This window comes from Littorina saxatilis, linkage group LG9, assembly GCF_037325665.1.
Source record: "Littorina saxatilis isolate snail1 linkage group LG9, US_GU_Lsax_2.0, whole genome shotgun sequence".
Lineage (NCBI taxonomy): Eukaryota > Metazoa > Mollusca > Gastropoda > Littorinimorpha > Littorinidae > Littorina > Littorina saxatilis.
In genome coordinates, this window is record NC_090253.1 from 12,768,997 (window position 1) to 12,793,063 (window position 24,067).

General features: G+C 44.8%; 1 protein-coding gene, 1 long non-coding RNA gene and 1 other non-coding gene across 3 annotated transcripts in view; all 3 read right to left on the reverse strand.

Moving 5' to 3' along the window:
* Positions 1–1,403: 1,403 nt before the first annotated feature.
* On the reverse strand, positions 1,404–1,522 carry LOC138977578 (5S ribosomal RNA). Its single transcript, XR_011459376.1, has one exon. It is a non-coding gene; the product is annotated as a 5S ribosomal RNA (ribosomal RNA).
* A 3,569-nt stretch (positions 1,523–5,091) lies between these two features.
* Positions 5,092–24,067, reverse strand: part of LOC138975310 (uncharacterized) — a 243,064-nt gene continuing 224,088 nt past the window's right edge. The window contains exon 2 of the long non-coding RNA XR_011458616.1: positions 5,092–5,960. This is a non-coding gene — a long non-coding RNA (uncharacterized lncRNA). The remainder of the gene's footprint in view (positions 5,961–24,067) is intronic.
* The window catches only part of LOC138975306 (branched-chain alpha-ketoacid dehydrogenase kinase-like), a 34,119-nt gene continuing 18,847 nt past the window's right edge, over positions 8,796–24,067 (reverse strand). Inside the window, exons 8-11 of the mRNA XM_070347961.1 lie at positions 16,954–17,082; positions 16,255–16,341; positions 11,266–11,433; positions 8,796–10,082 (exon numbers count right to left, since the gene is read on the reverse strand). Coding sequence (XP_070204062.1) covers positions 9,938–10,082; positions 11,266–11,433; positions 16,255–16,341; positions 16,954–17,082 — 529 coding nt within the window. The 3' untranslated portion in view covers positions 8,796–9,937. The remainder of the gene's footprint in view (positions 10,083–11,265; positions 11,434–16,254; positions 16,342–16,953; positions 17,083–24,067) is intronic.

Here is a 24,067-nt window from a genome sequence, read left to right on the forward strand (position 1 = left end):
CGGTCCCGCACCATCCGGAGGTCCCGTTCGGCACCGAACCACCCGTACCCACAGAAGTGTTCGGGTGGCTCGGTCCGGACGTGGACATACCGTACCATCCGGACCCGTAGGTCCGGTTCGGTGCCAGACCATCCGGACCAACAGAGGTGGTCGGGTGGTCCGGACCGATCCGGTAGGGTGGTCCGGTGTTCCGGTCCTGTGGTCCGGTCCCATACCATCCGGAGGTCCCGTACGGCACCGAACCATCCGTACCCACTGAAGTGTTCGGTCCGGACGTGGACCTACCGTACCATCCGGACCCGTAGGTCCGGTGGTCCGGTATGGTCCGGTTCGGTGACAGACCATCCGGACCAACAGAGGTGGTCGGGTGGTCCGGTACCGGACCATCCGAACCCGTAGATTCGGTCCGGTCCCGTACCATCCGGAGGTCCCGTTCGGTACCGAACCATCCGTACCCACAGAAGTGTTCGGGTGGCTCGGTCCGGACGTGGACATACCGTACCATCCGGACCCGTAGGTCCGGCATGGTCCGGTTCGGTGCCAGACCACCCGGACCAACAGAGGTGGTCGAGTGGTCCGGTCCCGACCGGACCACTGGTCCGGTACCGTACCCTCCGGACCCGTAGGTCCGGTGTGTTCCGGTTCGGTGCCAGACCACCCAGACCAACAGAGGTGGTCGGGTGGTCCGGTCCCGACCGAAACACTGGTCCCGTACCGTACCATCCGGACCCGTAGGTCCGGGGGGTCCGGCAAGGGCCAGAGGTACTGTCCCGCACCGGACCCTAAGGTCCGGTACGGTCCCGTACCATGGGTCCCGTCCGGACCAAACCCGGAGGTCAAGTCCAGTCGGGACCCGTGGGTCCGGTTCGATCCCGACCCGTAAGCCTGGAACGTTCCGGACCCTTGGTCCGGACCATCCGTCACCCGAACACCAGACGCTAAGGAATGGCGTGGGGTCAAGACGGTCCGGTCGGAGGTGTCGGTCTGAGCAACAGAAACAATGTTCCCGTCGCCCTGACCATTCGACAGAAGTACCACGTTCTGTCGAACACCTCCACGTCCAGTAACTAGTCGGCCGGAGCGTTTCAAGAGGGACAGCCACCAGTCACACGGACGTCAGAGGGAACCGTAGTAGCAGTGGTCGTAGGCACGAAGCCTGAAACCCCTGCCCCCACAGGACCGCCCTGAACGGGGTCAATTCGCATCCCAACCCCAGCGGGGAGGGAATTCAGAGACCCCGTCATCTCCTCCGATCTCCCCCCCCAGGAGGCCGAAACTACTGTCAAAACAGCAGCAGACGACCCAGCGAGGGAGTTCAGAGGAGGACCCGTGTCCCTCCTGGCTTCCACAGCGGTGGAAACCGAGGAGGGCACAGGAGAGGCACCGGAAAAGGAAGATTTTAATGCCAACTGCACCCGGTGTTCCCAGGCGGTCACCCATCCAAGTACTAACCGGGCCCGACGTTGCTTAACTTCGGTGGTCGGACGAGAACCGGTGTTTTCAACGTGGTATGGCCGTTGGCTGTCAAAACCTGAGTCTCTCCAGTAGCCCCTAGATCGGATTCACCAACCCCCAAAGAGGGTTGGGAATCGACCTGCCCCCGGATTCGAGCCAGGGGGGAGAAGGAAACCTTCCCCCCAGGCTTGAAACCGGGAGGAGCTGAAGCCTGAGACTGAGGGCCGGACAACGGCGTCGAAGGGGGGGAAGCCTGTTCCACTGAAGGAGAAGGAGAAAGAAGCTTTTTCTTTCCCCTCGACCTTCCCCGAACCTTCGACGGCGCAGCCCCGCCCGAAGTCCCAGGCTCAAGCCCAGCCTGTTTGAGCAAGCTCGCATTGAGCTTGCTCAAACAGGCTTTCTCCGCCCTCCCTCGCCGCAAACGCAAAGCGTTTGGGGAGGGAGAGTCGGAGCGCCGAAAGATCCCCTTCTCCGTGCGTAAAACATGACGCTGGGCGCCCGGAGAAGGGTTGCCCCCGGCAGACTCTGGTTCCGTAGAACCAGAGCCCAAAACAGGACGAGACATCCTACCTCGCCCTGTACGTACCCTTAAAGACCGAGAATTAACAAAATTCAAAGAAAATTTAGGTCAATACTCAAGTGAATGCGGCGAAACGAGAAGCAGACGACCGGTCACCACGAAGTAGGACGGGAGGCACGCCGAGTCCGCCACACAAAAACGGAGGCACAAGTTGAAGGAAACACAACGTAGCCTCAAGCCAGAAGTGGAATAACACACAATAATCCAACAGGTGATAGTCCACACAGAAAAGGAGCCTCTTAGTCCAAAATAATCCGGGAGCGTAGCAGAAACACAGCCGGTCTGACACGCGCGAAAAAAGAAAGAGGACGCGCCACCTACATCCTGTAAGGGGGAAGCACTCGGACAGTGCTTGGGATCCACGGTGGCGCATGGTTATGGGAGATAATTGTACCCACTCAGCGTTTTGTCCAATTTTTTCGGCCTATAATAGATAATGTGCAAGAATAGTACTGTCGAGGTAAGTGTTATATTGACCAGAGGCGCTAACACAAGAAACCCACTCAAAACAATGCCCCCACCATCAATTAAATGCAACAGAAGCAGAACTCAACCATTTAGTAAAGGAAACAATACATGTGTGCATAAGTAGAAATGTTACTGCTGACTCAACACTTCTTTGAACCTGCACAAGATATAAGGCCTAAAAAAAAAATAGGTGTGGTTACGGTAACCCGACCTACCCTATTTTTTTGGGCCGACCCTATAACTTTTTATTACATTTGTCAAAAAAATACAAAAACAAAAAAAGTAAACGAGTGCAGAAAACGCAATGAAAGCGAAAGCGCCCGAGTCGCACACTAATATTTCCCTGTCAAGTAGGTTTAATTTGTACACATTAGAAAAAAAAGTAAAAAAAAAAAAACCGATTGCCTACCTTCCTACCCTATTTTTTTTGGCTATGTTACCGTAACCACACCTTCTTTTTTTTTGGCCTAACAGCCAGGCAAACATTCAACGCCCACAGTGGCTATTACACACTGCTCTCAGAAACCAATGAACAGGTATGCTAAGGACATATGAGAAAGTAAGTTGAAAATACAGTGATTTCTGTTTCATTCAAACTCTTTCATTTATTATATGTGTGTGTGCATGTGTGTGTTTGCGCACGCAATTTTGCTGCATAAATCATCCCACAAAGACATTGTAACAACATACAAATCAAACATTTAAACTTACAAACCCCACAATGCCCCTCATGATATAATGCCATCAAAGCTCTGATTTCATCAATGACGAATTGTGAGATAATGACTCCTTGTACTGATCTCGGGGCCTAGGATTGGTGAAAGTAGATAAGGTTTACTCAAGCTACAGTGTTACAGGGTCCAACTAGGCCCCTGCAGGGGTCAAGGAGCAATGAACAGGGTCCAAAATGTGTGTATTCTGGCATTTTTAGAGCCTAATTGTGGGGCCCTGGCAAATAAAATCCTAACTTTGCATATCCAAAAACGTTATTAATTGTTTGTCTGTACCCTTAAAAGACCGTTGGGTCGATATATTTGTGAATGTATTGTTTTGTCAATAACAAACGTTGCACCAACCTACCTTTCTTGTTTTTTTATTCTTACTTTGCAGAGAAATATTGACTCCAAAAAGTTGCCAGACAGCCAGATGCTGTTAGCGGTTTTCTGCTTTAGTTCACACACTTATTTCAAACTACGAGGTCAGAGGCCAAATGGCTGAGGGAAGAAGAGCTACTGATAAGCGGTAAACGTATTTACAAATTAATCCATTGCGGAATAGACGAATACTTAAAATGCTTCCTTGGCATTAATTCTGGAAGTACTATGTCATCATAAATGATCGGCGCCCAATACTAGACCCTGGATATGATTATCAAACGAAACAAGCTGACTAAAAGGGAACAGCCAAAATGTGGACTAGTCTTGATTGCAGCAAATGATTCACGACTTAGCTATTCTAATTACAGAGGACACTTAATGACTCGGCAATACATCTTCATTACTTTAACTGTAACATTTTCTAATCACAAAAATCTTATTTCAGCTCTCCAAACTACTGCAGCAACAATTACATGCTTAATACCTGAGTCTTTCTTTCTTTATTTGGTGTTTAACGTCATTTTCAACCACGAAGGTTATATCGCGACTGGGAAAGGGGGGGAGATGGGATAGAGCCACTTGTTAATTGTTTCTTGTTCACAAAAGCACTAATCAAAAAATTGCTCCAGGGGCTTACAACGTAGTACAATATATGACCTTACTGGGAGAATGCAAGTTTCCAGTACAAAGGACTTAACATTTCTTACATACTGCTTGACTAAAATCTTTACAAACATTGACTATATTCTATACAAGAAACACTTAACAAGGGTAAAAGGAGAAACAGAATCCGTTAGTCGCCTCTTACGACATGCTGAGGAGCATCGGGTAAATTCTTCCCCCTAACCCGCGGGGGGTAATACCTGAGTCACTCGCTTCTAAATTTTTAAAAACAAGATAATATGTGCAGCTAGAACTTATACAGTCACCAGTCTAATTTCTTAAGTTATTTATTTCTCTCACCACTGAAACTCACGTGATGTTACAGATGAAATCATGGTCTGTTCTGTGCATCATAGATGCCTATTAGACACATGAAAGTATGGAAGAACATACCCACGGACAGGTTTCAAATTTGACTATTTCAGATGCAAATACAGAGACAAGCACACACACACACGTACACACAAACATTGTACATTTCACTGTTACATAGAGCACATGTATTTGGAGTTTGCTGTAGGGTTAAAAACAGAAGGCGTTTCATTCCCTTTTTCTTGGTTGCAAAACGAAAAAAAAATCTTAATGCAATACGCAGTGCAACATGGTGTTTTAGTTATTATAACAACTTCAAGATAAAACAAACGAAAAATAAGTTGCCAGCATACTTATTCTGGACATAGCAGTCAGTTAAAAAACCCATATACCTACCACATTGGGAGGTCAGATATAATCATATTATACATGTACAGGGATTAATACACACACATCTTTCACATTATATTCAACATGTACACACTCTTTACATCTTCACCAGTTGTGCACATAAACTATTTGTTTATTTATTTATTTGGTGTTTAACGTCGTTTTCAACCACGAAGGGTTATATCGCGACGGGGAAAGGGGGAAGATGGGATAGAGCCACTTGTCAATTGTTTCTTGTTCACAAAAGCACTAATCAAAAATTTGCTCCAAGGGCTGTGCACATAAACTATAGGTTTATATTAAAAAACAAAAGTGGTAAATACTGCACACATTAAACATGTGCAACTAAAATCTCTGGAAAAACAAAAACAATGATACCCTCATATGGCACTAATTAGGAGTACTGAGTAACAACTAGATCACATTGCTATAATACATGAGACCCAGAAAAAAAATGAGCCAACTGCAACAGAAGACTTAAAAACATATGTGTGCATTCATTTTTTGTTCTCTTGGACCTATGTTTGTTTGTTTATTTGTTGCTTAACGTCCAGCCGACTACGCAGAGCCATATCAGGACGAGGAAGGGGGGGATGAAGGGGGCCACTTGTCAAGCGATTCCTGTTTACAAATGCACTAACCCATTACTTGTGTCCCAGCAGGCTTTAGTAAAACTAAATTAATACCTACTGGAAGATTACCAGTTTCCAGTATGTTAAAATAGGCTTAACCTATCTACTGCTGGACTTACATCAGAACACTAACAGATTAAACTATACATGAATCGCGAGACAAGCGGCAAGAGAAGAGATTTTTGGAAAAAATACAGGTGAATGAGCAAGAAGGCAGAAAAAAGAAAAGAATTCATGAAGAAAAAGAGAGCATGACAGGAAAGAGGAACCAAAAATCTACCTAACAGCAAACTAGAAAGCTCCTGCGGTTCCAAAAACAGGAGGGGCCTTTAATTTCATAACCGCAGTGCCCCACTGCGGTATCTTGGACCTATAATGAATTGATTTAGAACAACAAACAAAACAACATCAATTTGTGCATTTCTTATGAACAGCTATTGGTCAACATACTAACATCTAAAAAATCTCACAAAGAAAAAAACCCAAAGATATTCGATCATTGATGAGTCACAATTTTCCACTACATGTGTCTGCAGTGGTTCGTTTATTACTCTTTGTGCTGGTGTGTTATGTTGAAAAAAAACCACATAAAACAACAACAAAAACCAACAACCACCACAAAAAACGTCAATCACACCCCTTCTATTTTGCAACAAAGGCTTCATGGCATATTTTCCAGTGGATGTATCTAAATGTATTAGACACTTCTGGTATCTCTAAAAAAAAAAAAAAAAAAAGTCCCCAAAAGTACTGAGATTCGAATTCCTTTGTTCCACCGAAAACTTTCAACAAAAAGCATTTCATAAACAAAATGTACATAATGTGCTGTCAATAACTTGTCACAGAGGTTAAATCCACTTCTTTGTCATAATCTCAAATACAATCACAGTTTCATGTTGGTTTACCCAAAGCCTGTCTCAAAAAGATTAGGAAGGTGGGGTAGAGGTTAATTGGCCTGCAGACATCAGTCTCTATCATAATCTCAACAGTTTGGTTATTGAGTGAAACTTCCCTTAAAAAAATCTGAGGGAATCGGGTCTTAAAAGGGAGGGGGGTCTCAAAATGGAGGTAAATCTACCGAAGCTTTGAGCAAAACAGTCATCCGAAAAAGCAGGGTTTTAAAAAAGGGTGAAGTTCTAAATTGGGGGGCAGGAGTCTGAAAAGGGGGGTTCCACTGTATTAAATTAACCCATGCTTACCAGAGCGCCCAATATCCCCTGCTAGATAATCCATATGCAGATTCCGTAACTGCAGTACTATCGGTCATCTGCAAAATCGCTTTCCCCCTTTTGTGCAGAGAGACAGCATGGCTTGAGCAGATGAGAGCGAGCTTGGCTAGTATTAGATCGCTCAGTAAAATCTCATGAAAACTGCATAGAAGACAGCATGATTCTTTGCAGGAGGCAAAGGTTTGAATAAAGTTATAGTAGCAATACCTTTGAAGCAGCTATAAACAGGGTTCGTACAGGTCATGGAAAACCTGGAAAGTCATGGAATTTGATTTTTAATTTTCCAGGCCTGGAAAGTCATGGAATTTCAATTCAAGTCATGGAAAGTCATGGAATTTAACAAAAATAAGAAAGAAAGATAAATTAACCTTTAGCACGCAAGCGGCAATTTTCGTTGCCCAGCCATTCCCCCCCCCCCTTTGCCAGCCAGCAGCGATTTGTTTGCATACGAGAATAACGGTATTTTTAACGGCACTTGAGCCAAAGCCAAAGCGAGGCTCACTTCCTTCCATTATCTCGTCGTGTCGTCTGCGCTGCATTTGAGTCGGTTTCGTCGAAGTTTTCTGCTTTTGTTTTTGCATCGATAAAGTACTTTGGCGCTTCTACAACCAAGATGGAGGATGATGAGTTTGAAACTTTCTTTCGAGTTGTTTCTTGACAACAAAAAGTATGCGGAATTGGAACAAATTACCGAGGAAGATCTTCGCAATGAACTGTATATCGCGGTGAAAAAAAGACAGTTCGTCAAGTCACAGTGACGGTTACGAAACAGAATTTACGAAAGTGCAGATGGATACAAACAGTGGCTGGTCCACTTTAGTGAAATGACAGGACCAGCAAACATTACCGATAATCTGACTGCGTAGCAAATGCTTGACTTGCTTGTCGAAGAGACACTGCGTAGAAACTGACTCAAATTCAGTGCAAAGCAAGCCAGTGTCAAAACTGGCAGTGACAAGACGAAAAAAAGTTTGCGTGTTCGGAAATGGCGACCTGTGGATCTAGTCATGGAAAATGTTATTGAGGCTCATGGAAAGTCATGGAAAAGTCATGGAATTTTGTTTCTAAAAACCAGTGGGGACCCTGTATAAAACTATGAACCGAATGCGATTCTTTTCTTGACAATTCTTGTTACGTATTCTTTTTACGCACAGCTGCCCCTACATCAAGAATAAATGGGGGAAAAACTTAGGCAAGACTTCCAAAAACTGAGATTCTAGAATTTGAATTGAATTAATTGCATTCTCTTCAAAAACTTCTTTTCACACAAAAATCGGTATGTTAATTATTCAAGTTACGGAGCAGTCACCCTTGATAACAAGCAAAACGACAGACACACCTGATGCTTGACTTTTCGATGTGACTTTCAACAGCATTCTGTCACTGAACATTAATACAATTAGTTTGTCTCACACACACACACATACAAAATGAAAACAAGTGCCCTGTAAAATTACGGCCTAAAGAAACCCACGGGTGAAAAGAAGTAAAGGCAACTAGTTCCCCAAAATCAAGGCAAAATTTTCTGCCGCATGAGACAGGAACTGAAAAATGTAATGAATACAAAATGAAATATACTAAGTAATAATATTATTTGTCAAGCGCCTACCCTCATTAACACTGGTTGGTCCAGTGTCAGAATAATGTGACTGGGTGAGACATGAAGCCTGTGCTGCGACTTCTGTCTTGTGTGTGGCGCACGTTAAATGTCAAAGCAGCACCGCCCTGATATCACCCTTCGTGGTGGACTGGGCATTAAGCAAACAACCAAACAAACAAACACTCACCAACAACGCACATGTACACAAAACCTTCGGACAGATATGAACATAACCAAAGTGGAGACAAACTCCATAATTGGATTGGATTGGATTGGATAAGATTTACAGTCCAGTGAGGTTACCCTCATGGAAATTCGGGCTGCTTTCTCCCCGGGGAAAGCGAGCTGCCATACATACGGCGCTACCCATATTTTTTTTTTTTCCTGCATGCGTGTATTCATGTTTCCTGAGACTTAATGCCGTGTGAGATGGAATTTTTTTTACTTTATTCCAAGTCCCACGGGTATTTGATGGACATTTTTATCTATGCCTATACAATTTTGCCAGGAAAGACCCTTTTGTCAATCGTGGGATCTTTAACGTGCACACCCCAATGTAGTGTACACGAAGGGACCTCGGTTTTTCGTCTCATCCGAAAGACTAGCACTTGTAATGCTGGTACTGTAAATCTGCAGTACTAATTGGCCCATATCTGCAGTACTAATTGGCCCATATCTGCAGTACTAATTGGCCCATATCTGCTCTAGAAATACATGATATGACAGTATACCCACTCTGACAAAGTTCACAGCTTGTCTGCTGACAGATCTGAACATAGACAAACTGAAGGGAAAAACTCCATACTGCTAGTTTTGTAAATCTACAATATCTGGCCCACATCTGCTCTAGAAATGAATGATATGTCTTACAGCAACAGGCAGAAAACAACTGCCTAGGCAAAAAAGAAAAATTAAAAAAGAAGAAAAAAATTACAAAAATTACTTCTCCATGCACAGCATGCTGGAAAATGAAATGCCCGTTGAAATAAGTACAGCAAACAATAGACCTTTTCGGTATCTGAGCAGCTCTCGCCAGACACGCTCTTTGTTATGCTTTGAACATCGCGAGAACTTCGAACCTTGGCTTGTGCAGCTCGCACGAGATCGCTGTACCGCAATGCTTTGCTATGCTCTGAAGTTTGCGAGAGATTATGAGAGCTTGGAATACCGATAGGGTCTATTATGTACGTGTGTTTTTAGACTCCCGAAAGTCTGATAAAATCAGGTCTTTTAAATGTTAGGAAGCGAATGCCATGAACAGAAAATGTGAGAAAAACAACCAAGGCCTCAAAAGGGGAAGTCTTGAACCCCTTTTAACCCCTAAATAAAGACTTCCCTTATTTCACACATGACTTTGCTCACATAATTATCAGGTGGTCCAAAGGGTGTTCCACAGTAGTACAGTCATCCCAATACTAAAAACACACTCATTCTTTCATTAATTGCCACCGGAAGCAGAAGAACAAAACTGTTATTTGCTGTGCGGTCAGAATCGCCCTGATCTCAGGGATCTAGATGCGAAAGCTTTCTTTGGCCGAGTCGATGTGACTGAGACGCAGATAGACGTCGGATCCGATTCCCTGCATGGTCTCCATGGTCAGGCTGCCACCCAGGTAGACGGCGTAGGCTCTGGCCGTTGGAAGCCCGAAGCCATACCTGTCAAAAGCCAACAGAAAGAATGCAACAATGTGCCCTGACATCTGTGTCTACTCATATATATATAAGTTCATAAATAAAATTCAAGTAAAAAAAAAAGAGATCGAGTGGAACCCCCCCACCCCCTTTAAAACCTCAAAAAATCGGACAAAATCAGGTCTTAAAAAGGAGGGAGTCTTAAAATGGGGGTAAATTTACAGAGGTTATGAACAGATTAGTCTAAGAAAACAGGGTCTTAAAAAGGAGGAAGGGGGGTTCCACTGTAGACGACTTTGCTTCACAAAATCAGCAAGCACGCAGCTAAGTCTTTTCACTATATCAAGTCTTATATCGCGCGCGTATCTCCAGACTCCGACTCAAGGCGCAGGGATCTATTTATGCCGTGTGAGATGGAATTTTGTACACAATACATCACGCATTCACATCGACCAGCAGATCGCAGCCATTTCGGCGCATATCCTACTTTTCACGGCCTATTATTCCAAGTCACACGGGTATTTTGGTGGACATTTTTTTATCTATGCCTATACAATTTTGCCAGGAAAGACCCTTTTGTCAATCGTGGGATCTTTAACAGGCACACCCCAATGTAGTATGTACGTGCGCGAGTGTAGTATGCTTCGTATGGTATTTTTATCTGTTGTCTTATTATTTGTTTTGTCTTTTAATGTGCACCACACTGAAATTTCTCTGTATGAGATAATAAAGTATTCGTATTCGTATGTAAGTGTACACGAAGGGACCTCGGTTTTTCGTCTCATCCGAAAGACTAGCACTTGAACCCACCACCTAGTTTAGGAAAGGGGGGAGAAAACTGCTAACGCCCTGACCCAGGGTCGAACTCACAACCTCTCGCTTCCGAGCGCAAGTGCATTACCACTCGGCCACCCAGTCCCATTAACTGTGATCTGTGGGCCAGAAAATGTCATAATATTAGCTCATTTATCACTGTGATGGTACACTTCAACTCAGACTAGTTGTATGGCTTTCACCATCTTTCAAAGCAACAACAACAACAAATCTACACACACACAAAAACAGACAGGACTATCTCCAAAAATCCTCTACTCAATTATGATACGGTTATTTTAATCAAAATAGCTGTGGCAGTCTCACTGCCAGCGCTTAGATACACAACCCTATTGTGTTCCCCATTTCCACATAAATAGACAATTTCACCTACCCATGCATCTTGCCGGGGTTGGCGGAGGACTGGGGGTTGTCCATGAATCCTTCCCAGATACCGACTTCCTGGTTCTGGTCCTGGCGTACGCTGCCCGCCGTGGTGAAGTTGTAGTCAAACACCTTGCTCGCCACTTTCTGCGAGATGCCGCCCCCACGGTCTGACACCCTGTAATCAACATATATTTGTTGGTATACTTATTGACGGGGGCAGTGGCGTGGTGGTAAGACGTCGGCTTCCTAATCGGGAGGTCGTGAGTTCGAATCCCGGTCGCTGCCGCCTGGTGGGTTAAGAGTGGAGATTTTTCCGATCTCCCAGGTCAACTTATGTGCAGACCTGCTTAGTGACTTAACCCCCTTCGTGTGTACACGCAAGCACAAGACCAAGTGCGCACGGAAAAGATCCTGTAATCCATGTCGGAGTTCGGTGGGTTATGGAAACACGAAAATACCCAGCATGCCTACTCAACGAAAGTGGAGTGAGCTGACTATGCTCTCAGAGTATAGTGTGGGGAGCCCAAATGGGCAAACGAGCTCACACGTAACCAGACAATTCTTGAACGCTGAAGAAGAAGAAGGTATACTTATTGTCCAGTGGGAATTTCTCCTCAAGTGAAACTCAGGTTGCTATCCCTGGAGATCGTGAGTAGCAACATTGAGTCCCATTACCCAGTTGTATTTTTTCCCCTGCAAGCGTGTATTCATGTTTTCCAAGTCCTGAGACTAAGCTTTGAGCTTGGAATCTTTATCGTGCGCATGTATGCACACCTGGGTGTTTGGACACCTGGAAGATTCTCCACAAAGTATAAGACTCTTGGAAATACATTCCTCGCCGAGACCTGCATGAGTTCGAACTCACGACGATGGCGATGAATTGGTTACAAAGCCAGGCAGTGCACTATTATAATACTAGACTCATGATTGCTACGTATGGATCATGTTTGGTGGTTGTTAGCCCCAGATCATTCCAAATTGGAGAGGGGAGGGCTAAAGTGGTTGCATGTGTGTGTGTGTGTGTGTGTGTGTGTGTGTGTGTGTGTGTGTGTGTGTGTGTGTGTGTGTGTGTGTGTGTGTGTGTGTGTGTGTGTGTGTGTGTGTGTGTGTGCTGTGTGTGTATGCATGTGTGTGCGTGCGTGCGTGCATGTGTGTGTGTGCGCGCGCGTGTGTGTGTGTGCGTGTGTGTGTGTGTGTGCGTGCGTGTGTAATATGACAGAGAGAGAGAGAGACGATCAACCATACACAGACATTCAGCCGACAGAGATAAAAACACTGGCTTTCTCAGCTGATAATATGCTCGATGTAAATTGCTGGGTAAGAAATGTGCCTTCTCCGTTGTTTGATAACCTACAATAAAGAGGAGTCCCAGCCCTGTATGTCTGTGGTATATTTCCATGCAGACCTGTTTACCTAATTGGAACAGTTGTTGTATTTTCCACAGAGACTTAGTGTATTCTTAAAATATTGAGTTTATTTTTTTACCAGGTAGAGGTGCTTGTTAATCATGTGACAAAATATAGACCAATCATAAGCACGAACCGAAGAAAACTGGATTTTATCCATGGCCAATCGCATACACAACCCACATTCAGTTTAGAGACGCAATGAATTAAAAACTTATTTAATTTTTTTAATCGTCGTATTTTCTTATCAACCACCGTATTCATCGTATTCTTGGAAACTTGGCATACAAAATACGGCGAAATCGTATGAGTAAACAGGTCTGTCCATGATATGTTGGAAAAAGTGCCATTAACTATTCTTCAATGTGTCTTTTGCAGCTCATTAGTGTGATGCAAATTGAGATTGTGCCAGCTTCATTAGTCTCATCCAGCCTTCCCACACCTGTCATCCAGCTTTCCCACACCTGTCATCCAGCTTTCCCACACCTGTCATCCAGCTTTCCCACACCTGTCACCCAGCTTTCCCACACCTGTCATCCAGCTTTCCCACACCTGTCATCCAGCTTTCCCACACCTGTCATCCAGCTTTCCCACACCTGTCACCCAGCTTTCCCACACCTGTCATCCAGCTTTCCCACACCTATCACCCAGCTTTCCCACACCTGTCATCCAGCTTTCCCACACCTGTCATCCAGCTTTCCCACAACTGTCGCCCAGTTTCACTAGCGAGCGCTCTCACACTGCCAACTCCAACTCTTTTATTTTGCCAGCTGACTCGTCACAAATAAATGTGTGAAAGGCTACAAGGTCTCACAGCAAAGCTTATTGCCTTCAAGCTACTGTGTTTACCTATAATACCCGCTATTACGAGTTAGTCGTGTGACAGAGAGTTTTCTTGCACACGAGACTGTAGATGTTTCACGACGGCTTTAGCCGGAGTGAAACAGCAGCAGTCGAGTGTGCAAGAACACTCTCTGTCACACGACTAGCTCGTAATGGCGATTATGTCTCACAGCTTCAACAGAGGAGAGAACAAACACGTTTTGCGTACTCACGCTTGATAAACCTAAACACAGGAGCAGCCATTGTGGAGACATCTACTTTTTGACGAAAGTGAACGAACAACTATGAATGACGTCTCGGTATATGTGAATGACGTCACAGTCATCGTCACAGTCTGTATCTTTTGAAGCATTCCATTCTTCATGACGTCTTTCTGTGTCTGCATCCGCGAAATGTTTGTTCTTTCCGGGGTCTTTGTCATCTATGTTCAGAACTCTGTCCTTCTAGTTTCAGACTAACAGGCCTCCTGAGCGAGCCACTTTCCAAGGGAAGCTAAACTCGCGTATGGAAACAGTACTGTAGTCTGGGATGCCGTTTTCAGTATTCTCAGCCTTGAAGAATTTGTAAAGAGAAGACACGACAACAGCAGGAGAAATAAAAGTCGTGTGTGCATTTTGGGGCTTTTGGAGGGACGATTTCGAGTTTGAATCCGTTCTTGCACATGCTCCAAAGCGTGTAACATACAATCTTGCACACGTTTGCTTTAGTAGTGGCAAAGAAGGAAAGCGTGTGACATTGACTGATGGTCCCTTGCCAGATGATTGAAGCAAATCCACCTGACAGAATAATGACTGATGGTCCCTTGCCAGATGATTGAAGCAAATCCACCTGACAGAATAATGACTGATGATCCCTTGCCAGATGATTGAAGCAAATCCACCTGACAGAATAATGACTGATGGTCCCTTGCCAGATGATTGCAGCAAATCCACCCGACAGAAACTTAAGGCGGTCCTTAGTTCAGCCCAAAGTCGACTTCGCGAAGACTTCACCAAGTCTTTTTACCGAAAACTCAGTGCTGAAGCTCCAAGCGGCCAGCTTCGCGAAGAATACTTCGCGTAGTCCACTACACCAAGTTAAGGACGGGCTTAACAAGAAGTTTTATAATAGCATCTGTGATGCAAGACACTTTGGATTGGAGGACACCAGTTCCAATAAAGGACACCTGCTGTCCCTTTAAGATTTGTTTTGGAAAACTTTGCCACGTTGTCCCTTTCCGAGGGGAGAGTCGCATATAGTTATGTACAGTACTTGTGCTTAGCCAATATTGGAGTATACTGTACAGCTTTTGCATGCTTTCTCTGCCAACCAAAGCGACACAGATACGATTATTAATGTGATGATCGAATCAACAAAAGGCTTCTTTCATTTCTATAACTCATGCCACAGTAACCATGACCCCATCTCTCCTTTTCTTAAACTTTATTTTATTTTTATTTACGAGGATTTATATTGCGCACGTATCTCACCACACAAGGCGACTCAAGGCGCATGTTACCTACTACCTGTGAGATGGAATATTTTACACAATATATCACGCATTCACATCGGCCAGTAGATCGACTGCCTTTAGGCGCTGCATCCACCTTTCACGGCCTATTATTCCAGGTCACACGGGTATTTTGGTGGACATTTTTATCTACGCCTATACAATTTTGCCAGGAAAGACCCTTTTGTCAATCGTAGGATCTTTAACGTGCACACCCCAATGTAGTGATCGATGCGTTACTCAGCTAGAAATTTCAGGGAGAGATCACCAGTCCGATTGCTTTGTGCAAAGAGTGAGCATTTTTGGGGGAATTTATTTCCCAAGAGTTAATCTGCAAAATTAAGTCAGCAAAATTAAGTCAGCAAAATTAAGTCAGCAAAATTAAGTCAGCAAAATTAAGTCAGCAAAATTAAGTCAGCAAAATTAAGTCAGCAAAATTAAGTCAGCAAAATTAAGTCAGCAAAATTAAGTCAGCAAAATTAAGTCAGCAAAATTAAGTCAGCAAAATTAAGTCAGCAAAATTAAGTCAGCAAAATTAAGTCAGCAAAATTAAGTCAGCAAAAATGTGGCACTCTACACAGGAAGCAGCGTGGCTTTTGATTTTAGGGATATGTCCAAGTGGAACCATGCATTAATCGCATGTAAAAGCCTGGGCAGGTCTGAAGTGATGTTCATGATCGCTAATACTGTGTGAGTGATGAGAAGGATGGTATCATAAAAAAAATATTGACAGGCAGATAGATGACTTTTACTGTGCCAGTACTTTCAGATGAAAGTTGCACTTGAGTGGTGAAAATGGACAAATGAGTGAATATGTGAGCAAATGAATCGGAAAATGTACAAAATTTAGAAGGAAAAAAAAAGATTAAAAACAAGATACAATATTAAGTGTTCTTGTTTTGGGTATGTTCTGAAATTATGTGTATTTGTGAGTGAGAGTGAGTGAGTGAGTGAGTGAGTGAGTGAGTGAGTGAGTGAGTGTGAGTGTGAGTGTGTGTGTGTGTGTGTGTGTGTGTGTGTGTGTGTGAACGGATGAGTACTCTGATACATGTATGTGTGTGTTCAGATCTGTGTCCAAGTACGTGTATGTGTGTTACGCTCACATCACAGTTCGCAAGTGAGAGAATACTGCTCAGAATAGCCCCTTATACACCCACGTCAGAAATGCAATTACTAATATTATAGACTTGGAATGCAACAGACAGAATTATGTGCACACACCAAAGCCGCCAAAAAATGATTTTAAAAGTTGACTCACCTGATGACAAAGTCGTTTTCATTGCTGGCAATGGTCACAACAATCTCTGGCAGGTGAGATGTAGTACCATGTGCTTCCGCCGTTGCCCTGAAGAACAACAATAATCTTCGGTCAATTATCTACTTTGAACAAAAAAACAATGGTTTCGATTTCGCTCATTATTGATGCAACATTCTTTTTACTTTGATATTTCGGTGTGCACAGTCCATATATACCTTCCTTCAAGGAGCAAGGCTGCTTTCACATTTCAGCTAACTGTAGTCTTTTCAATTTTGATCACATTAAAAGGACTAAAAGTCTGTTCATTGTGGCATTTGAATTCCTCTGTACTACAATATTGTCTTGTTGACTGTTCCCTTCAAAGAACAAGGCTGCTAATTCACATTTCAGCTCACTGCAGCCTTTTTATTTTTGGTCTAATCTAAACAGTACAAGTCTGTTTGTGTTAGACTTGAACAGTATTTGGAATCTTCTTTATCATAATGATATTTAAATGTGTCAATTCTTGAGGCAGCAAACCTGAGCAAAACAACATTCAAACTGAAACTGTAAATTTTAAAAAATGTAAACTAAGTTCGTCTGTTGGTTAGTTAATACTAATCTGTATATAAAATCAAGTACTCTTGACTACCTTAAAACAGCTTCAAATCCAGAAAATAGTGTAGACACCAACCACTGAAATCATAGAACGCACTTTACCTGAAGGAGTTTTTCAGCAGTTCGGTCATGATGTACTCTAGCGGTGGCTGGATGTAGGGGAACGTGGAGTTGAGATGCCCGTTGCACACAATCTCTGGCGCCTTACCGTACTTTTCCTGACACACCGACCTGAAAATGTTACACCCACAGTTTGAGATAATGAAGACTGTAAGGAACACACCAAAATAAAGGAAATAAAACACAAGTAGTACAGTGAAATCCTCATTAAGACCATGAACAATCTGAGAAAAACAGGTCTTAACAAGTCGCGTAAGGCGAAATTACTACATTTAGTCAAGCTGTGGAACTCACAGAATGAAACTGAACGCACTGCATTTTTTCACAATGACCGTAGTCCGCCGCTAGTGCAAAAGGCAGTGAAAGTGACGAGCCTGTTTAGCGCGGTAGCGGTTGCGCTCTGCTGCAAAACTAGCACGCTTTACTGTACCTCTCTTTGTTTTAACTTTCTGAGCGTGTTTTTAATTGAAAATTTTCATCTAAATTTTAATTTGATTATATACTTACCCAACTCACATCAAGCAATTTACTCCAGTTTAGTGCTAGGACGCTGAATAGCATCGCCTTGGTAACAAGGGGAGGTCACCCTAAAAAAGAGCTACCTTGACCCCTTAACATGACAAAGTCACGCGTGACTTCCTGACCTTGCCGCCATCTTTGAATCATTCAATCGAAAGCGAACATAGAAAAATTTCCCTCTTTTTTAGGAAAAAAACCCCCATAAAAACCCCAAAAGCGGGGCAGGCGGGCGGGTATCAACTATGTGAGTTGGGTAAGTATATAATCAAATTAAAATTTAGATGAAAATTTTCAATTAAATTACATTCTTATCCCAACTCACATCAAGCAGAATGCTAATGAAGGAGGTGGGGAAACAAAATTCCACTTGTCCAGCCGACAATGGCTGGTAGGGAGCTACTGCCACCATGACGAGTGCTGGCCACATCTCGCAGGTAAAAGTTGATGAAAACGCCCTGCGATTTCCAGTAGGCAGCGTCTAAGACCTCTGCCAGCACGCCTGAGCGGAGGACTGCCAGAGAAGTAGCCCAGGCTCTGGCTTCATGAGTTCTTGACAACTTCATAGGAAGGACAGAATGCCCAATCCCAACTTGTCTGTGCCACCACGCATACGCTTGTTAAATAAGCGTAGAGACCCATCTTACCAAAGTGACCCGCGACAAGTCCTTGCTCCTTTCAGTGTCAACTGAGATGAAGAGCAGTTTTTGGTCCCTAGCCCTAATGGGCGTGGTACGGGATAAGTAGCTGGTAAGAGTACGAACAGGACAATTGACCATAGCAGGGTCACCAGACGCAAGAATCCTACTTAAAGGAGGAATGCGAATAACAGAGGAGGACAGACCTTGTTTTTGGTTTTGGCAAGGAACTCCGGCCGAAATCTTAAAACAAAAGAGCCATAGCTCTCAAAAGAAATATCCTTAGCCAGGCCTGAAAGAGCGTGCACCTCACCGCCTCCACGGGCAGAGGCTAACAAAACGAGGAACAAGGCTTTACGAGTCAAGTTAGCTAAGCTCGCTGAAGCTAAAGGTTCGAAATCCGAAGAGGCTAGAAACTTGAGTACCAAAAAATAAGTCCCCGCGGGAAGAGGGGACTTAGCCTTCGTAAAACCAATCGCTGCCCCCTTAAGAACACTAGCAATTACACCGCCCAGGTTAAAGCTATGCCCTAATTGCTTCAGAGTAGAAGAAATGGCTGAGCGCCTGACTCTCAAAAAAGAAGGAGCCAAGCCCTGAGCAGCCAAACACGAGAGATGATTTGCTACATGCATAGAGCGAGGTGAAGTAGCAGTAACTCCATTCTCCGAGCACCACTTTGTCCAAGCTGACCAGTGTGACACATAAACAGTGCTGGTCGATTCCCTGTGGGCCTTTTGGACAAAGCCTAAAGTAGCGTCTGAGGAGCCAGAACGGCGCAGCGACCTAGAAAGAATGGAGGGCCGTCTGCGAGGCGAAGGAGGACAGGGAACCAATGTTGGCTGGGCCACCAAGGGGCCACCAACACCAAGCAAGGCTGTCCCCGCTCCGCCTTCCTGAGAACCTTTCCCAAGAGATGAAACGGGGGGAAAGCATAGGCTCAGACGCGACCAGTTTACTTCGAGGGCGTCTGTTTACCTCCCCTCTGGGTCTGGAAAGGGGGAGATAAAGACCTGAAGCCTGCAGGAGAATCTTGTCACAAACAGATCGACTGTAGGCTCGCTGAAAAGCCACCCAGACGTTGTAGGACCTGATGAGTCAGAGTCTACTCCGTGTGCATCGTACACTACGGGCGACTGAAGTAGTCCGCAAGAACGTTGAGTATGCCTGGGACGTACTTCGCTGACAACAGAATAAGGTGCTGGCTGCCCCAGGCAAGAATCTGACCTGACCTGACAGAAAGAGCGAGAGACAAAGTGCCTCCCTGTTTGTTGAAATAGGCCGCCATGGTCGTGTTGTCTGTGCGAACCCCAATTTGTTCGTTCCTGACCATAGACAGAAACGATTGGAGTCCCAGGAAAACAGCCTCTAACTCTAGGGCATTAATGTGCCCCCCACTCTGCGTCTCGTTCCACAGACCTGACGCAGTGTGAACAGAAAGATGGGCACCCCAGCCCTCCATAGACGCGTCCGTGAACAGAAACTCGTCCGGGGGGGCAAACGAGATTGGAACTCCCTGTGAAATCCCAGGGAGCGGCCACTGCCTCGTTGTGTGCCGAAACCAGCTTTCAAGAGAGACTACTGTCTCCCAGCCCTGAAGAGAAGGCTTCCACAGCGAACTCAGGGCAGCCTGAAATGGCCGCTTGTGGACTCTGCCTAAGGGCACAAGAGTGGCCATCGATTCCATTTGGCCAAGAAGAGAGGTCAGAACACGTACAGCCGCTCTCTTTATCAAGGACAGAGTACGAAACAGACTTTGCAACCTGTCCACCCTTCTCTGTGAAGGGCGTACCCGCCAATCGACGGTGTATGTCTTTGCGTGTGGAAGAAAAACAACCCCAATGCTAAAAACGTCTGTGCCAAACCTAGGCTTAGCCACATGATGGTGTAGTTCTTTCCGTAACCTCTTAGAAAGAAAAGCTGAAACTAAGGAATTCCTGCGAGTCCTTTGTGCTGCGCAGCGAAAGTCGCTGACAGAAGCCACTGCCTCAAGAGGTAGGCTTAGCCGGAAAAGTTCCGACTGAGAGGTTACGAGCAATGGCTCAGTGAGCCTAAAAAATTTAGTCAGAATGTGAGCCCATAATTTGGACATGTTCTGGCGACTTGTCAGAAACCAAAGCTTATGACCCTGGTGAGAAAGCGCAATTCCGTAAGCCGTAAAAGCTGAGAAAGTTTTAACAGCTTGCCTTGTTTTTCACCACAGAGGCAAAAAACAAAAATTGAGGCCTTAGCAACTTCACCCTAGAAGGTGAAAAATAAGAGGTATGCCGCACCAAAGATGGGCGTACATACCGCGAAGCTGCCTAAGGCAGAGGGTTTAACCCAATGTGTGTTTGCTTAGCTCCGTATCTTGCCTAAATAAAGGCCAAATGAGGCCAGCCGACGCAGATCACAGCTTCTCCCAGAAGATGAACCACAAAAAGCAAAGAGCGGAGTAGATCCGCCTCTTGTTTGCAACCTGAGCCAAGCAATTTGCCAAGAAAAGCGCTGGGAGGCTCCGCTGTTCAAAAGACTTTAGCCAAAGCAGCTAGAAGCGACATGACATCCTTCTCCCGTGCGTCACGACGAAACTCGAAGTTAACAAGAGCAGAGAAGATAGAGCTCTATAAAAAAAATCTTGCAAAGTTTCCTAAACAGAGGATAACTTGAAAAGATCATGTGCTTATTCCCCCAGAGACAAGAAAGAGGACTCAGTATAACATACTGTTCTACTGTAGCCGTCTTCCCTACCAGAATAGTGACAACTTTCTCTACCGCATCGTCACGAAACCTGAATGGGTCTAATGACGACGCAATCAATCTCGACAGAGATCTCTGCAAAGTCTCAGAGAGAGACGATAACTCAAGCAAGCGTAAGCCAGTTACTCCAAAGACAAAAGAGAATTCTCCGAAAACGGGACTACTCTGTCTCTGCTGTATCATCTTGCCTAAGGACTGCAAGTTCCGGAAAAGTGGAACGAGGCAAGGCAAACGAGCCAATCAAATTGACTGAATTATGCAGCAGTGTAAACCTCTTAGCCAAGCCAGCAGGCAAAGCTGAGGCTAAAAACAAAGAAGCACGGTAAGGCTGCGCTGAATCAGGAGCCAGACCTTGTGCTGTTAACCACGGTACAGCGTGAAACGCACCGCCATACTGCCCAGTAGTCAGTAGCATAGACAGCTCAAACGCTACCAACGGGAATTTCCGAAAACGGGAATTTCCGAAAACGGAACTGCTGTTTCAAGTCCTTCGCAGAACGGGAATCCCCCAAAGCGGAAGGAGGTTGGGCAACAAGTCTACAAGTGTTGCCGCACCCTCCTCGAACTACCTTGAAGTAACTTTCGCCGCCAAAGCCAGTGCTAGCGGAAGTTCAACCAGTACACGGAAGTTGGCATCTTTGTCAACCTGAACAGAAGCACCAAAATCCGACTCATAATCCCGCACAACCGTGCAACAAGGCAACGAACTTCCGCCCTGACTACAAAAGTCAGGCGAAGCGTCACCCAGAAGAGACGACACACGAGGGATGCGATACCCAAGCAGTGTGTCCCTAGGGACTGCTTTCCTGCCCAGAGGGCGGAAGCGGGGAATGTCACCCCCTCCTCAAAATACCGTGAAGCCACTTCCTCCGCTAAAGCCAGAGCTTGCGGAAGCTTAGTCGGTATGCGGAAGTTGACATCTTCGTCACCCTGGACGGAAGTGCCAAAATCCGACTCGTAGTCCCTCACTTCCGTGAAGTCAGGCAAGACACTTCCGCCGTGACTACCATAGTCCGACGAAGTGTCGCCCGGAAGAGACGCCCACGAGGGATTTTATACCCAAGCGGTACGTCCCTAGGGACTGCTTCCTGCCTGAAAGGCGGAAGCGGGGAAAGCTGTGAAAGCTGTGCTGCCGCACCAACCGCTCCTCTAGGGAGTGTCGGAGGACGCACTTCCCCTGTTCGGTCAGAGACCGAACGCGTGTCTGGGCTTTTCCCTCGATCTAGACGTTCACTCAATCGGAACGACGTAGACCTAGGGCCTAAGCTTTCGCGCACACGAACCGGTGTGGCTACTCTCTCCAAACACGCACTTCGTTTTGGCCGGAGAACCCGGTTACTGGCGAAGTATAAATACCTTGATCGTCGTCAGTCCAAGAGGCCTGGGAACGCAGCAGGGAAACACCACGGCTGCCCTCAAACGAGGCGTGAACGTCGGCGGACGTAAAAGTGGAGGAAGGCGGAACACACACCCTGGCAAGGGAACGCACACCTCCCACACCGGAAGGCAAAGACACATCTCAGCCTTGGTAGACGAAAACTCGGCTGAAAGAGAGGATATCTAAGCACTCAAGGAGTGCAAAATAGCATAAACATCCTGCTTCTCGCTAAAAGGGCCTGAACCGGACAAGACCGGTGAAGCAGCTGAAGGCAAACTAGGCATAGCCAGAGAATCAGGTAAGTCTATCGCACATCAAACGAGGATTTAGTCAAGGATCTGTGACTTTAATCAAAGCTTAACATGCCGAACTCTACGACTTACGAGAAGGCTTCTTTGTGGGAGAAGGCTCGGCCACCGACTTAGCATTTTTATTCTTTCCTTATCCGACATGGCGAACGGAAAAAATGTAAACAAAGCTAAGTATTCGACCAAACCTAAGTCACAAAACGATAACAAACGACAAAAAAGCTCACCCAAACACACAGTAGGAGCAGAGGGACCGTGTGCAAGTACCAAGGCAGGGTCTGACAAAGGCAGAAGTCAGACAAACCGGCTGAAAGCCGGAGCAAAATCAAAACACGTCTGTAGACACAGATCGCTGGAGAGTGAATGATTCAAAGATGGCGGCAAGGTCAGGAAGTCACGCGTGACTTTGTCATGTTAAGGGGTCAAGGTAGCTCTTTTTTAGGGTGACCTCCCCTTGTTACCAAGGCGATGCTATTCAGCGTCCTAGCACTAAACTGGAGTAAATTGCTTGATGTGAGTTGGGATAAGAATGTAATTTAATCCAAACATATCATATCTATATGTTTTGGGAATCAGGAACCGACCAGAAATAAGATGAAATTGTTTTTAAAACGATCTTGGAAATTTAATTTTAATCATAATTTTTATATTTTTAATTTTCCGAGCTTGTTTTTAATCCGAATATAACATTTTTATATGTTTTTTGAATCAGAACATGATGAAGAATAAAATAAAAGGAATTTTGGATCGTTTTATAAAAAAATAATTTTAATTACAATTTTCAGATTTTTAATGACCAAAGTCATTAATTAATTTTTAAGCCTCCATGCTGAAATGCAATACCGAAGTCCGGCCTTCGTCGAAGATTGCTTTGCCAAAATTTCAATCTAAACAACGAAAATTTCAATCAATTTTATTGAAAAATGAAGGTGTGACAGTGCCGCCTCAACTTTTACAAAAAGCCAGATATGACGTCATCAAAGACATTTATCAAAAAAATGAAAAAAACGTCTGGGGATATCATACCCAGGAACTCTCATGTAAAATTTCATAAAGATCGGTCCAGTAGTTTACTCTGAATCGCTCTACACACACACACGCACAGACAGACACACACAGACATACACCACGACCCTCGTCTTGATTCCCCCTCTATGTTAAAACATTTAGTCAAAACTTGACTAAATGTAAAAAGGAGGGTACATTTACAAGGTCCTAAAAGGGAGGGAGTCTTTAAATCCGAGGGTTTAAAAAGGGTGTTTCCAGTGTACCACAGGTCCGTGCCTTTAAAAGTGTGTGTCTCACCATGCAACAGTGTATTTCAAACCCCTGGTCTTTTGTAGCATATTGTTTAGGCCAAAAAAAAAAAGGTCTGTTTACGGTAACATAGGGTGAAAAAATAGGGTCGGTAGGTCGGCTTATTTTTTTGTTTCCCTTTTTTTTTCTTTTTTTTCTCTCTCCTCTCTATGATGTTTCACAGTTCATTTCTTCTCATCAATCCCTGTTTTTGCCCAACATAA